This window comes from Sturnira hondurensis, unplaced genomic scaffold (genome assembly GCF_014824575.4).
Source record: "Sturnira hondurensis isolate 20B ecotype Veracruz unplaced genomic scaffold, ASM1482457v3 Scaffold0020879, whole genome shotgun sequence".
NCBI lineage: Eukaryota > Metazoa > Chordata > Mammalia > Chiroptera > Phyllostomidae > Sturnira > Sturnira hondurensis.
In genome coordinates this window covers 212,305-228,560 of record NW_028093510.1, presented here as the reverse complement: position 1 = coordinate 228,560, position 16,256 = coordinate 212,305, and the positions used below count along the sequence as shown (strand labels likewise).

At 35.9% G+C, this 16,256-nt stretch overlaps 1 protein-coding gene across 2 annotated transcripts in view; it reads right to left on the bottom strand.

Annotated features, from left to right (window-relative positions):
• Positions 1-16,256, bottom strand: part of DEUP1 (deuterosome assembly protein 1) — an 81,576-nt gene that overhangs the window by 38,707 nt on the left and 26,613 nt on the right. Inside the window, exons 5-7 of one of the 2 annotated variants that reach the window (XM_037030682.1) lie at positions 13,389-13,523; positions 7,584-7,697; positions 5,343-5,588 (exon numbers count right to left, since the gene is read on the bottom strand). In XM_037030682.1, the coding sequence (XP_036886577.1) occupies positions 5,343-5,588; positions 7,584-7,697; positions 13,389-13,523 (495 nt within the window). The remainder of the gene's footprint in view (positions 1-5,342; positions 5,589-7,583; positions 7,698-13,388; positions 13,524-16,256) is intronic. The other variant, XM_037030683.1, reaches the window with a different exon arrangement.

Genomic DNA, 16,256 nt, shown 5'->3' with positions numbered 1-16,256 from the left:
ATTAATCACTTAATGAACATTTGGGTGTATCTTTTTTTACTATCATGAAATAATACTGCTTTGAAAGTACATGTGCAAGCCTATATATGTGGATATATATTTCCTTACTCATTAATTCTTTCCCCATATTCATGAAGCTTCAAAATTTAATGATGTAGACAGCATAGAACATACGAATTCCCAGATAACTTGTTTAATGAAAGCCTTAAAATATACATTCTTTTTCAGGAGACCTAAAGACCTGGGCTCATTGAAGGACCTAGTTGCAATATTTTAGCCGCAGAAGTTCCTGGCTGACTTGGAGGTAAGTCTAAGAGTATATTCAAAGAGGTGATTTAATAAACTTGTTTGGATAAAGATTTGTTTGGGTAAAGTGCCTGTTTAAAGAGAGGGATTTTTTAGATGGGGTTAAAATGTCAAAATAAACAAAAGGAATGTGAAACAATAGATTAGCAAGCAGTAACACAAATTAATTTGATGTGAATGTCATCCATTATTTCGGCCAATTAAAGAAGGCACTATCAGGGCTCCTTGTTTGCACAATCGCCACCAGGGAGCCACCCACCAAGAAGCTGCTGTAGAAGAGCTGCGGGCCTTCACTCAGGGGGGTGGGGCCAACCGGGCTCTCACTCCAGGCCAATGAAATGAGGTGTCACCGTGGGCTAGCGCGAACTGAAATTCTGTAAACTGTAGTAAAATGGGGTCTTTTTGTTTACCGTTAATGAAAACAATACCTATAAGAGTGACGTCTCCATCATTAAGGGAAAAAACTTATTCATGATCTAGCTATACAAGTAGGAGAATTTATGTTGAAATTGAAAATCTTCATAATACAAATCAATAGTAACGATTTGATACATTTTTCTAATATGACTAGATATGCAAAGTTTTAATTATAATGGCAGCAGTAAGTAAATGGAATATAAAAGAGGCTGTGTTGATATCGATAAAGTGAGAGTTGTTAATAATATTGAGTGGATCTAAGAATTAGCGAATTTAAGTTAGACGTAGTTTTAAAACTGGCATGTTTTTGCATGAAAGTTAAATCAGTTATTTATTTTCAATGTGAATGCAAATATTCAGGAAAATTATTCTTCAGTATGTATTTTAGCTACTAGAACACTTTCAAGTTTATTTGGAACAACTTGGTTATGTAAATCTACTTTTTTAACTGTAAATTATATGAACTCTAGGTACAGATTTCTGATGAATACTTAGCATCTAAATTGAGATATGTTTTAAGTGTAAAATACATACCAGCTTTGAAGACTTATTATGAAATGTAAATTATCTGAATAATTTTTATAATGAACTTGTTGAAATGATAATACTTTAGTTAGATGTTGTATTGAACAAAATATATTACTATTATATATTAATTTCACCCATTTGTATTAATTTTTTAATGTGGCTATTAGAAAAACTTAAATTATATTTGTGGTTTGCATTATATTTCTACTGCAGAGTGTTGCTCTAGTACTTAATGACACAGTGACAAACAAAAAAAAGGTCAAGATTTTTTTGAGCATAGATATTTGAAAAAATTCAGAGGAATTTATTTGTCATTAATCTCCAATGGGAAACACCGCATATTTTTATACACGTGAGTGTGGTGCAGCACAGTGATTAAATATATGCAATGAAATTTATATGTATATTGACACATTTCAAAGTTGTAAAAGGACAGGTGAGAAGATGTGACGTGAAAATTCAGATGCATGTGGCATTAAAGTGTGTTGTAAACTGAAGAGAATTTTATATACAATAACTGACAGTAATTCAGATGAAAATGGCTGCCTTTTTAAATTTCTGTGCAACACTGTCACATGACAGTTTTGCAAAAAGACAAACTTCTTTCTAAATGCACACACTGGTTACAGTGATTATTTACCTCTAATTATTCCCATTGTGTAAAATATAAATTTTATAAAACAAGTTTAGTTACAAATTTGCCTAATTAATGTTTTGAGAGAAGCTGTGATTTTAAACCTTCAAATCATCTACCAAATAGTAAATAATTGATATTTTATCACTTAATATTTATCCTAAAGCAAAAGAATGAAGCACAAGTAAAATTTGGAAATAAAACAGAGACATGTCCAAATGAAAGCATTATTTCAGCATTTTTTCTAAATACATCAAAAATAGTGTTTTTCTGGGAATTATAGTAAATTAAATTTTTAACCTTATATTGAATTTTTTTAACCAAATTACTTCTCAAAAATCTTTTCATTAGAATTTAATTATATGTACATGTGTGTGACATACTCCAAAAAATACATTTATTTTTTTAACACATGCAATTCTTCTGTAAAACAAAGTGAAAATTCTTAGTTTAACATTCATGATGTTCCTAGATCCAAGGTTAACTAAATTATATTTGAAATGAACAAATATTTGTAAAAGTAACTTTCTCTTAGAAATGGTGGACAATGAATCAGTAACAGTCACATTCATCACTAAGATTATCACTAACTATGGAAAACATTAAAAAGTAAAGTTAGAAAATTACTGGTGAAGAATATGAGAAAAGGAACATTATAAAATTTAAAGCAGAGTTTCTCAACCTAGCAGTATGTACAGTTTGGTCTGGATCATTCTTTGCTAAGGGTTGTCTTGTGCATTGTGGGACATGATACCTGGCCTCTACCCACTAGATGACCTTCATACTACTCTTCCTTGTAGTGACAACCAAAACTTATCCAGGTATCACCAAGTGACATCTGGGAGCAAAATCACCCCAGCAAAGAACCACTGATTTAAATGAAAATTATAACAATTAGACAATTAATAGTTATTTTATAAACTCTAGTATAAATATCAATAAATATGTACTTCATAATTATATTGACTTCTATAAATAGATGGGTTTTTATTTTGGTAGAATATATTCAGGGCATTTAATAACTTATTAAATACATTAATATGCATATGTATACACAAGGAAAAGTCAAAGTCAAAGTACGTGACATGGACTTTCCTCAGCCCAGACAACCCAGAGAGCCTTCTTAGGTGTATGTGTAAGGCTCTGGAAGTTTGGGTAAATCTTGGGTTGAGGGGTGAGTTATACCCTGTTGGCCTTGGGTGAGGAGGGTAAGTCAATTACCTGGAGGATATGGCTAAAGGACAGGGTGGCCTTGGCCACTCGAGGGTTTGAGTTCTGTAACTTCCTGCTGCCTGTTCAGACTTTCAGGACACACGTTCTCCCTTCTTGTCATTAAGGGCATGTCAGTGTGATAAGGGTGAGCAGCACAGGTTTAAGATATCTACTTGGAGACAGGGTGGAATTTACAATGTGAAGTGGGAAGGTTAATTTATTAATGTTTCCAATGTACACTCTCCCTCTGTTTCTAACATTCTTTCTTTTAACAAAATTCTCCAAATCATTTCCTGGAGAAATAGAACTGATCCAGTTCTGAGAAGCAGAAAGGTGAGCTTGTTCAAGGAAAGTGTCACAGAGAGAGTCAGTCATGATTCCCAAAAAGGGCAACAGAGGCTCTTTCTAGAATATGATGTAAGGGCAGAGATTTCTATTCTACATGTCAGCCAGGGCCCAAGAGCTGAAGCTCAGGCTATGGAAGAGAATATTCTTGGATGTTGTAACAGGTCTGAACAGAATTCTTTGGGGGGTGTTTAAGAGAAACTATGTTGTTGAAGAAGTTGAACCTCACTGAAGGGTAGAACCAGACTTGTGAAATATATTTCAGGCAAACTAAAGATTTCTAGGGACCAGGGCCCAAAAGTCTTTAAGAAGAGACAAAGAACTCCTCTGTGTGTACAGGATAACCTGAAACCTGGGGGAGAATATTCAGAAAACACCCAGAAAAGTAATCTTTTTATCTATTGACTCTGATCTCGGCACAGGCTCCAGCAGTACAAAGACAGCTGCGTAACAAAAATTTAAGTTGTCTTTAAATCAGGGCCAGAGGCATGACCAGCTGCTCCAGACCCAGGGAGATGAATTGAAAGCAGCCTCTGAGTGTGAGAGAATCCCATCAGAACACCAGTAATCATGAAAACCCAGCTTCCACAGGACTGGGTAGGCTGACTGGTGAGCTGAACACTAGACACCATGTAGACAACCTGGAGAGGAGGAATAAGAGCTAATCTCATGTACGAGATCATCATATTGAAGGCAGGGAAAATGTCAATACCTTTTCTATGTCTACAAAATGTATGCCTTCCTCGGTGTTTAGTATTTGTGGTTTAGCTTTATTTGTTTACATCTGTATTCTAATTTGTATTAGAATAAAAATCCCTCCCCAACAGAGCTAGAATTTGGGATGGGGGAGAGGCACTTCTCTTAGAAATATCACGGAATAGTCTCAAGAAGCTGGGAGCCGTGTGATGTGCCCCCTTGAAAACTTGGGGAAGGGGAATATAGAAGACTAGATGCTGGTGGAGAGAGAAATTAAAGGACAAACCCCATTCTATAATCCATGTTATGTAGCAGGATGTGGGGATGAGGAGTTGGCCCAAGACAAATAAAGGACCCTGGGAGTTTAAGTGGCAGAAGATCTTGTGGTGGAATACCTTAGAGAAGTGAATGAAAGTCTGCTCAGACAGTGAATAAAGTGGGCCAATGGAGGAAAAAAACTAAATGTTTGTAGGTGGGAGATGAGACCTAGAATGGGCGATAAAACCATAAAATGTCTCCAGTAGCTGGGATATCATGAATCAGAAATACATATTTAGTAGAGAAATTATAATGAGCATTTTTGATGAATGCTATATATCTTCAGCGGTTAGTAGAAAGAAAAGACATGATGTTTTCAAGTTAAGAAATTAGCTAATTAGAAATTAGCTTGGAACAACCATCAATCCCATCTACCAACATGCAAGTTAACGAAACACTAGCAAAGAAACAAACAAAAAACTCAAGGCCACTGTTTGATAAGTGATTATGGTAAGGTTAACAATGCCAAATCACGGGGAGTGACCCTCACACTTCTCACTGAGGTTATTAGCGTGTTGAGCCGTTACTAAATTCCTGGATCTCCAACCCAGGATTCCTGCAAGTCAAAGAGGCACAGGGTCAGTGAGGACAGAGGCGGGTGTGAGGTTAAAGGGCTGTGGGTTTTAGGTATAAAGGTCCTAAGTGACCTCTGTGACACCGCACTGGGAATACATTGTTATCATGCCACTGCAGAGCCGCAGCGCACTGTAGTGGGTAAAGTACCTATGGGTTTCATAGATGTACTCATCAAGTGACAATTAGTTATGAAGAGGAAATATGAACTGAATTGACACATGTAATATAAAATTAGCTTTCTGATCCATATAATTGTTATCATTTATACAAATCATGGGCAATATCAGTTGAAAAATAAATATGTATTCACCTGGCACTGTCTTTGGCACATTTTCAGTTCCTGTAAGAGCTTCTGATTTTCATCTTGTAACTTATTCCGGCTTAACGCCATTTCACTCACAGCTGATTTTAATTTTTCAATAATGAACTCATCTCTCTCGCTGGCTTCACAACTAGGATCTAATTCATATATCAGGTGAGGAATTTCAGAGCTGCTGTCTTCTTCTATGCACTGTTTTTTACCACTTAGCTGAGTTTGGTAATTTTGTGCCTGTCTCTGAGAAATATGAAAATTGTGTTAATTAAATGGAGAATATTATGTTTAAGCTTAATCAAGTTCAAGAATAACAGAAAACAATTAGAAAAACACCTTTAAATACATTATTAGATAATGAAGCATTACCCTCTATTATTCAGTCTTGTGTTTATTCTAAAACCCTAATTTTAGATGACATAAAAAGAAAATATATTTGTATAACCTCAAAGCAAAGATGTAGAGTAGTCAGAGCTCTTGACATAGGAAATTCTTATTCACAAGAAAGAAAATCTTGAATGTATAAAAAGAGTAAAATTATAGACTCAGTTACACAATAGTTGAAAATGTCTCTATAACCAAAAATAAACAAAATGACACAAACAATACGATTGTAGAAAAAAGTTGTCAACATATAGAACAAGGGTTAATAATTTCTCTGTACAGAAATTTCTACACTTCAATATGAAACGTACAAACAACAAGAAAGAAAAATGGGCAAAGTTTATGAATAGGCAATTCACAGAAGAGCAAATGAAAAAGGCTAGTGAGAATACAGAAAGATGCTCAGTCTTATAAGCAGTCAGAATACAAAGCAAATCAAACCAATATTACTATTAGTCCATCAAGTCGGTGGAAAAGACTGGTAATATTCTATGCTGGTGAGGGTATGGGTAATTCTCACCACCTACTCATGAATTGTAAATTACTATAACCTTTGAAGTAGTAATCTGCTAGTATTTATTAAAACTTTGAATGGACATATCCTATGGCTCAAAATCCATTCTTATTTCTAGAATTTTTATCTAATGATAGAAAACTATTGGTATTTAAATGTGCACATACAATGATATTTGTTATAATGTTGGAATAATATAAAAATGGAAGCAACCTGAATGTACATCAATAAGGAAATGATAAAAAGAATTACAGTATATCTATTTTATATTACGGTATATCTGGTGTATCTACTATATTCTATGAAATACTATGCAGAACTAAATAGAACTTTGTGTAGTAACTCAAAAAGATATCCATGGATTATTATTAAGTAAAAACTTTTTTAAGAGAAAAAATATGCAGCTTCCACACAAATACATATTTTTACATGTTTGTACAAACAAAAGAAAAAGTAGTAAAGATAAACACCTGTTAACAGTATTTATCTTAAATGGACAAAAATGAAGTAAAAGGATAAAAGTATTAATTTTACAACAAATTGTTTTGTATTGTTGAATTCAGAGAACATTTATGACATATAACTCAAGTAACTTAAAGAGAGAATGAAAAGTATATCAACCAAACAATAGTTTCTTACTGGCTTTAATAAAAATTCAAAATTCTTTATCCAAGTGTTAAAAGCTTATTACAATCTGTATCCAATTCCCTACCTTTCCTTACCACCTACCCTTTCCCACCTGCCAAATGAACTACCAGCCCACTGACCCATTTTCCAGTTCCAGAATTTGCCTTTTGCTCTCTCGCTCAGTGACTCTGCTGGTGTTATTTCCACCACCTAGACTGCATTCTCTCCTGTCTCACCACATACCATTCTTCAAGGTCAGGCCCAGTCCCACCCCTGCTGGAGGATGTTTCCTGGTTGAGTCCAAATTTTTCTCTTACTCCTTGACTTCTAAACGGATTTGGATCCCTTCCATTCACTTGTCATTATTACCTGTAAATCAGGACATGTATTATCTCAATGTCTAGGTTGTGTTGGTGTTGAATGCAGGGACCAAGCAACTGTCAACTTTCTAAGTGACTTGCCCACAGGCACGCAAAAACATGTGCTACTCACAGTGGACACTTAATGACACCATCCTTTGAGACATGCAGACTAAACTCACCATTACAGATGTCTCATGTGCTTATGACTTTAAAACCAAAGCTGGACCTATTCTGGTTATTTTCTGTTAGTTGGCAGTTCTGTTTGTAAAAAGATTATATGCTGAATGGCAAAAATAGTAATATTTAACCTCTAATTTATTCTAATTTTGAGGGTAGAATTAGATAATGTACCTGAAATTGATTACACTTCTCAGACAATACTTTTTGTTGAGCATCTAAAGAAACCAGATGAGTCTGATATAGTATCTCTTGCTTGTCCCATTCTCTGGACTTTGCTCTAAATTCCTTTAAAAAAAAGTGGAAGGACAAAAATAAATGGGAGAAAATTATTCATTTTAAAGCACAATGAACAGGCCTTCTCTTATTTGTAAATCTTCATTCTGAGAAAAAATTAAGTGCATTTCCCCCCTTAGGAAAACAAAAAAGTATCAAATCACTCATCTTGGGTTTATTGCTAGATATATCTTAGTTTTTTATCAGGAAAATATGGAATTTGTAACTTAATCCTTGTACAAAAATTAAGCCTTTTTGTTAAAAATGAAAGAATTCTCTTATAACAAATGCTGATTACTAATAAGGAAGTTTCAAATAGTTTTCTGCATCCAGTACTTCTTTTCTATTTCCTGAGCAAAGACCCGAAGTGTTTTGCCTTCTTTCATTCTCTATACTCAGTCATCAAACCCTTTCCCCTGTTTTCTTATGGGATGGTGCTTGGACTGATCACTGACTGTCCCTGTGGTTTCCAAAGCTATCAGGCAAGGTGAAGCCAAGATCAACTCCTTCCTGGGAACAGAAGTTCAGGCCTCACTTAGGCAGTACCAGCTGAGTTAACCTGGGGAAGAAGTGGTCAAAATAACTTGTTAAAGCATGCTCAATTCTACAAGATTTTGCTCAAGGAGTGTATTCAGGGAGAATGATTACCTATTCATAACTCAACTCGAGGAAAGGACATAGCTTTGGGAATGCCAAAGGAAACTTCACTATTCCTCAGTTTTGCCTAGGGCTGGACATTTTTACCTTTTCTCCTTGTCCAGGCTACAAGCGACTTAAGAGTAAGTACTACACATTTCATTACTTTTGTATTCCTCCTGGTGCCTGACAAAGTGCCAGACACCACTTATATTCCACGAATGTGCAAACAAAAGCAAGATATTAATACTTCCTAGAATTTAAACATTTCTCACTAAATTTTGTCAAGAAAACAAAATGGTTGGAAACAAACTCTATAACTACCAAGCCTTTGATCAGCTATCATTGCATATAGACACACAGCATGAATGTATTGATGTGCTCAATAATCAATTCAGTAATTTTTATTAAGCACCTAGCGCCCACCAGGTACTGTGGAGAGAAGAGAATTTGGAAACACTTCATGATTTAAAAATTTTTTGAAAGACACAAATCAAGGAATATACAATAAAGTAGGGAAAAGGTACATGTAAACATAATTTTACAAATCATTTTACAGTACAAGTGCAATGTTAGTGTCACATAAAAGCCATGCAGAGGACGTCATGATCATTTCAGCCCCCTCTGCGAAGGTGTCAAATTGGAACACTTCATTGGGCCATAGTGATTGGTGTTGTTCTGGAAGATGGCTGAAATGACTGGATTGGCCATGCTGGGAAATAAATATACTTATTTAGGGAATGATTGCTGTATCTTGCTTAAAATGAGAAGAATATAGAATTTCATATTTTCTATAGTGATCTGATTTTAAAGGACATTTGAAAAAAAATTTATTTTTTAAAGCCACGAGTTTCAAAACACTCAGCGAAGAAAGGCTGTATCATAGGAGGCTTTCCATAGTGACTAAAGGTGACCTGAAATTGAGTGGTGGTAATAAGACTGGGCAAATATGGATGGACCCCTTTGAAATACATAATAATACTTTATGATAAATTGACTACAGTTAACCCTTGAATAACATGGGTTTGAACTGCATGAGTCCACTCACACATGGATTTTTTAAATAAATGCTGTAAATGCATTTATTTTCCTGATGGTTTCCTTAATAACATTTTTTCTAGCTTATATTGTAAGACTATAGTATATAATACACATAACGTACAGAATATGTGTTAATCAATTATTTATGTTATCAATAAAGCTTCTGGTTAATAGTAAGCTATTAGTTGTTATGTTTTGGGGAGAGTTAAAAGTAATACATCAATTTTGGTCTGCATGGGGTAGGGGTGTCGGCACTTCTAGCCCACTTATTGTTCAAGGGTCAAATATATATTAAGATAAATGGAGATAGTTTATTTAAAATTATTGACTTTGATTCTGACATTTGACAGTTTAAAATTTGGGTACATAAAAACAGTGTTTTTAGTAAGTGACCAATTTATAAGACTCAGTTCTAATAAAAAATAGGTAACATTTCAAATCAATAGAAAGCACATAAAAATTGCTGTTTACTTTTAATCTAGAAAGGAGTTTTTGGAATCAGAAGTCAAAAGGTGGGCAAGGTTGACTTAGTTTATATCTTTCAGATAATACTAATATTTAGCATCTCCTACCCAACAACATCAATCTGGAAAATAAGTAGTTCCCAGGACAATTTAGGAAGAGGCACGAGCATTAACCTGAATCACAAATTCTTCAACAGGTAGAAAGGAGGCCAAGCAAGGCTATAAATGTAGTTGGTTGCCTAAAGAATCCATTACATTTTTTCCACAAAAGACACATTTTTCATTTTCACCAATTACTTTATTGATTTGGATATTTTGAGTACACAGGCTATCTCTTGCTATTTATTGGCTTCTAGTGGGTAGAGGCCAGGGCTGCTGCTAAACATCTCCCAATGCATGAGACAGCCTCACAGCAAAGGATTATTTTGCCAGAATGTCAATAGTACCACAAAACTTTGCAAACCACTTTTGACATGTTCGATCAGTCACAACACCTACTCCATGCACTGTCCCAATCTTTTTTTTGCATTTCAGTTACATTTTTACCTTTCTTGAAATAATAAAGCATAATATACCAAAAATGTTGCATATTTTTTCATCTTCAATATTAAAATGGCAGCACAAAAGTTCACCAATTTTGAAAAGTTTTTAAAATGTATGCTGATATGACAGCTGTCACAATACAGTCTAACAAAATTGTTTTGAATGAAGTTTAAGACAACTAAGCACTACTAGAGCCATCATATGGAAAAAAACGTAATGGACTTTTTGGCCAACCCAATATACATTAGTAAGGGCTTAATAGTTGTGGATGGCTTTGTCTTACAGATGAATTGGTTTCAAGATTAGCAAGTGAGCACAAAATATCCATTACTTAGGGGGCCCAGAAGAGACCTGGAGGGCTTTATAAGAATTTTTGTAGAGACTGGAGGTGTCAGTCCAGGTCCCAGAGGGTCTGTAGACTTGCCTCAACCTCCAGAGAAAGGTCTCCACAGCTGGGAAGCCTTCTCTGGGCCTTTCAAGTTGAGAGTGGGTCCAGGTTATTAAAATTAAAGTTTCTAGTGGAAGTTGCATTATTTTATTTATACATTATTTTAGATATTTAAATACATATATATATTTTTAATTAAATATTAAATATTGAAGAATAGAACAAACATTTCTTTAGTAATTATTGTATGTCAGGGACTTTACACACCTTAACCTATAAGATAGTTTTAACTTTTTATTATGAACATTTTCATACATAAAAATAGAGAGTATAACAAACTTCTATATACCCTTCAACAGTTTAACCTGTGTTGACTTAGTCCATTTTTATTTCCCCTCTCTCTTCACCCTTATTTGTTGGAAATATTTTAAATCAACTTTCAGACCCCACGCATTTTTATTCTTAAATATTTCAGCATGCACCTAAATTAATATATATGTACACTTATACATTTTTCTTTCATAACCACAATGTCACCTATAAGATATTTTAGCCCTATTTATTGTTAATAACATGGAATCTCTGTGAGGTGAACAACTTGCCCAAAGGTCACAGGGTAAATAAATGAGTCTGGCAGGACCTGTCTTATGTCGTAAATTATCCTGTTCTCTCACTGAGCACGCTGCTCCCCGTTGCCCTATTGCTATAGCAGTGTGTGAATGTTTGTCTCAAAGGGGAAAAAGCTTAGATACAGACTAAAACTGGAACAGCCCATCTCTTACATATTAATTTTCAAATGGCTCCAAGTAAAAACAGGTACGTGAAGTGTTTCCATAATTATACAGATTAAACTGTATCTACAGAGTGTGCTTAATAATTTTTGTACAAACACAAGCTGATCACAATTTTGGACTAATTTTTACTACACTTTTATGATATATTCTATGCAAATACTTAGTTTCTTAAATGTAAGATGTATCACACAAAGTAGTTAATGTTAATGTAAAGCTTTTCTTTGTCTAAACGATCTATGTGAATGTGGTTCTCCCACTAAACCCCACGAGGCTCAATCAAATGGATAATGGGCAGCTTGGCTTGTGCACCTTCAGTGAAAGCAAGTATCTTGACAGTGTGCATCTTTCGCCATCCTACATAAGACCAGGATATTTCTAACGCCACACTAGTCACAGCACTGCAAGAGCCAGGGGTTATACATGCTGTACTTAACTAGAGTGTTAACCTTAGTAATTTTGTATTAAAAACATATATTCATTATTCAGTAGAATATCAAAGTTGCAGGAGTTTATTTATTTTTTTCTACACCTTCACAGACACATGCACAATAATGTTGTACCAAATAACTAGGCACCCATTACCCAGTCAAGCTAATGTGTAAAATTAATCATTTCAATAATGAAAAGATGGATTTATTTATTTTTTTAAAATTTAATTCTTATTCAAGTACAGTTTTCTGTTTTATATTCCCTGCCCTGCCCCCCAAAGTTGCAGGAATTTAAAAACCCAACCCCCAAGCTTCTGCAAAGTTATTGCTATATGCTGCTTATAGGTCTGTGATCTGAATTCTTTTTTCTGCTCTTAAAAATATTTGGGAGGACAAGTTTGAGAAAGACTGTTAATCAAAGAGTAAGATGATAAAGTATAAAACCAGACAATGAAAAGTAGATAGGAGGAAAAAGGAGATAAGAGGCACTGGATAAAAAAAGAGAGGAAAATCTGGGTTGGAGTATGAGGAATAAGGGAAAGGAAGAGAGCTGAGATTCCCAACAGGTTCCTACCTGGATGATGGGGAGGTAGAGAACAACATCAACAAAGAAGAAACTGAAATTACTGGCTGGCTGTTGGTAGGAGCTGGGGTTCAGAGCTTGAGAACAGTGTGAGAAATTGAGTGAGATAACACTGTGAGGGTCAACTGGAAGTCAGTTACAAAACAACCGAGCAGCACTGGGAACTCATCTACTGTTAGAGAATAGGAACGTGTAGTAGAATCTGTATCCACTGTTCCATGACCTGTAGGAGGGATGCTCAAGAACACAGGGAAGAAAAACAGTTGGTTTGTTTTTCCCAAGGTTGAGAAGTTAGGGGGATAAGAGTACATGCATCTGTGACATAGTAAACCTTTTCAGGGACCAAGATGTTAGAAGACCTAGGGGACATAGGGTGGCTGTATTGGAGTGGCACTACCTCTTTAAAGAAAAAACCCTGACACTTCAAGCTGTGTTCTGAAAACTGTTACAAGGCTTCACTGGGATTTCAGAACCTAATAGTTAAATAGGCATTAAAAGATTTATTAGATATTCGCTCTCACAGACCCCAGGGATGTCCTTCAACATCACTCAACATGTGCAGTTTCTTTGAACTTTTTTTTTGGAGCTCCAAAAGTGCTGACACGTGTAAAAGATGTATAAATCAAAGTGATGTTTTAATTCACTAAGTGCCTGAAATGAAGGTGCCCTATGAAAATATATTCAATAAGAAGTTGTGTGTCATTGTGTGTGTTACCACAGCTGCACGTGCCGTTGTGTGCACTAGAGACAGACAGCCCCCGCCCCCACCGCAGCAACGCAAATCCATCTTCCACACACACGAAGGGGCCAAGAGAATAGAGCTCACCTCTAGTTTCTGGTTCAGATTGCTCGGTTCAAAGGGTATGTCTTCTTTTAGGTGTGGTAACTCTTTTCGCCGAAATTTATTTTGTTTCATCTGGTGTAATCTCAGTTTTTCAAAGCTATTAGTTAGTTTGGAAAACTGTAAATAATAGAGAATGCTAATGTTTTACTATTACTGGTAATTTCTAACTTGGTTTCACTATCATTCTTTTCTTGTGTACCTCTTTGAAAATTTAAGTCATGATTAGAAAATGCAGTAAAGCTTAAATATTCCAATTAGTGAAGATAGAACCAGTTATTAAAGCTAAATTATTGAAGCTGAACACAATTTAGCTTTCACATAAATTTGGGACTTCCTTAACTGCACAGTTAAACAGTGGTTCACTTGATAAATGTTTTGTTCAGTTTTGTTTTAACCATATGAAGCCAAGCTTATAATTTTTAAAAACTCAAGTTTTTTCTTTACTTAATTTAGTGCCATCTTGTGTTGACAATTTAAATTTCAAGATCTCAATCTATAAAATTAGCAGTTTATACTTTATTCAAGAAAATGGAATACTTAATTTAAAAGACAGAAACAACATAAATGACTTACTCATGTTGATTTAAGCTTAAATTTAAATATCAAAATTAAAATATTTTTCTTACCAATAATTTCTTTTACAATTTAGACTATTGTTTTTTTATGTTTCTTTTTCTACTGTCAAATAATAGATTAAGAGCAGCATGGTCTATCAACATCTGTGAGAAAATCTTTATGTAACCATTTACAAAAGTTTTTCTTTTCATTTTCAAATAATTATAGATTCACAGTAAGTTACAAAGATATTACAGGGAGGTTCTGAGTCCTCTTCACTCAGTTCCTCCCAATACTTACACCTTAAAGGGCGATATCAAAGGCAGGAAAATGACTTCAGTACAATACATGTGTATAGTTCTGTGGCATTTTTTACTGTGTGCAGATTTATGTGACCACAACTACAACCACAACCAAGGTACAGAATCGTTCCATCACCACCAAGATCTCCTTGGTGACACTCGGAACGCAATCCTTTACCCCTGACCCCAGGCAACCACCCGTTGTTTTCCATCTCTCTATTTGGTCACTTTGTGAGTGTTATAAAATGGAATCAGACAACATGACATTTTGAGACTGGCATGTTTTTACTCCGCCTAATGCCCTTGAGATGCACGTGCGCACCAATAGTTCATTTCTCTTTATTGCTCAGCATGATTCCATGGCACAGGTGTAACCACAGTTTATTTAACCACTCACATATTGAGACATTTTGGGTATTTTCAGTTTTGGGCTATTACAAATAAAGCTATGGACAAATGTGTCCATAGCTTTATCAGATATTAAATAGTCACTTCTGCTTTCTTTTTTCTTTCTCATGTAACTTAACAATTGAGATATAATATACTTGCCATAAAATTCACCGTTTAAACTACACAATCCATTGGTTTTTAGTACCTTCACCAAGTTGTGCAACCACTATCTAATTTCAGAATATGTTCATCATCACAAAAAATGTCATACCTATTCATAGTGACCACACATTCTCTCCTTCCCCAAGCCCCTGGTCACTACTAACATTCACTTTCTGTCTCTATTGATTTGCCCATTCTGATCATTTCATATTAATGGAGTCATCCACTATGTGGTCTTTTTTGTTTGGCTTCCTGTCAGTCTTTGCTGGGAACCTGGCCAGTGCCTCAAGTGTGAGCTGTGCAAACAGTAGCAGAGGGGAAGGGCTGCAGGAGGCTAGCACGGGTGCATGATAACAGATTCCCCACTCCTGGGCAAAGACCTGTCAGGAAGAAGTTACTGTGTGCAAACCTAAAAGCCTTCCTACTCTCTCCTGATGGATCTCCCCTGGGTGGGCATGCGACCAGAGGACATTGTTGCATATGACTGTACAGGTCAACATGAAGGTGAGGGAGATGCTGTCCTGTCAGTCTAGCCTGGGAAAAGGACAGGATTGGCTGAGGGGGTGCCAGACCCTCCCAGAGAGCACAGAAGTTTGGGCCAGGAGATTTGAATTGAGGGAAGAGAGAAATGTGCTCTTCCTCTTGGATTCACCTGGCAAATGGGTTGGCTGGGGCTTGTGGTTTTGGCTGGTTCTGGAAGCCACAGGATGAATAGCAGCTCTGACAACACGTGCAGATTCCAGGAGGGAACCTGAAGCTGGAGAGCTGCTGGCATAGCCACCTTGGGCTCCAAAGGACAGATAAGGAGGTTCCAAGGAACCCCATCCTCCCAAATTATACAACATTTTAATAAAGACCTCTTTCCTCCCTCACCAACCTCTGTCTCCAGAATTTGTCTGTGGGTGGCAATGGGCAGCCAAACCCCTCTCTTGTTCAGTAACATTCACATGGTCTCCACTGACACCATGGTTTGGGGAGGACTTTGTTAATGCCCAATAGGAGTGAAATTCCTGCCCCTTCACTCAGTCTTCTCTGATATCTGCCAGGTGGGGAAGGGAGTACTGGTCTACCTCGTTATAGCCTGGTGGGGGTAGAAACTTAGGTTGTCTATCTTACTGGGGTGGGTTTTAGATTGTAGTCTTTTTCTGGGGTTTTTGGCTGGAATAATCATGTTTAATCTTGCTAGGTTGTCTTTTTTCGGGTCTTTTTGCTGAGAAGAGAAGGCTTTGTGTGAGGCTTTTTTTTTGTTTGTCTGTGCCCACTGGAGTATCTGGGTTGCCTGCTTCTTTGTTATGCAGTCAGGGACATACGAGGCAAATAGAAATCTCAGGAACGCAGTAGCATGTCATTCCTTGGTTCCCAAGTTCTAATTGGTCTGTCTTCTCTCTACACTTCTTAGAGTCTTCTTATACTGTTGTATAAATAATGTCCAAGGTTTCTA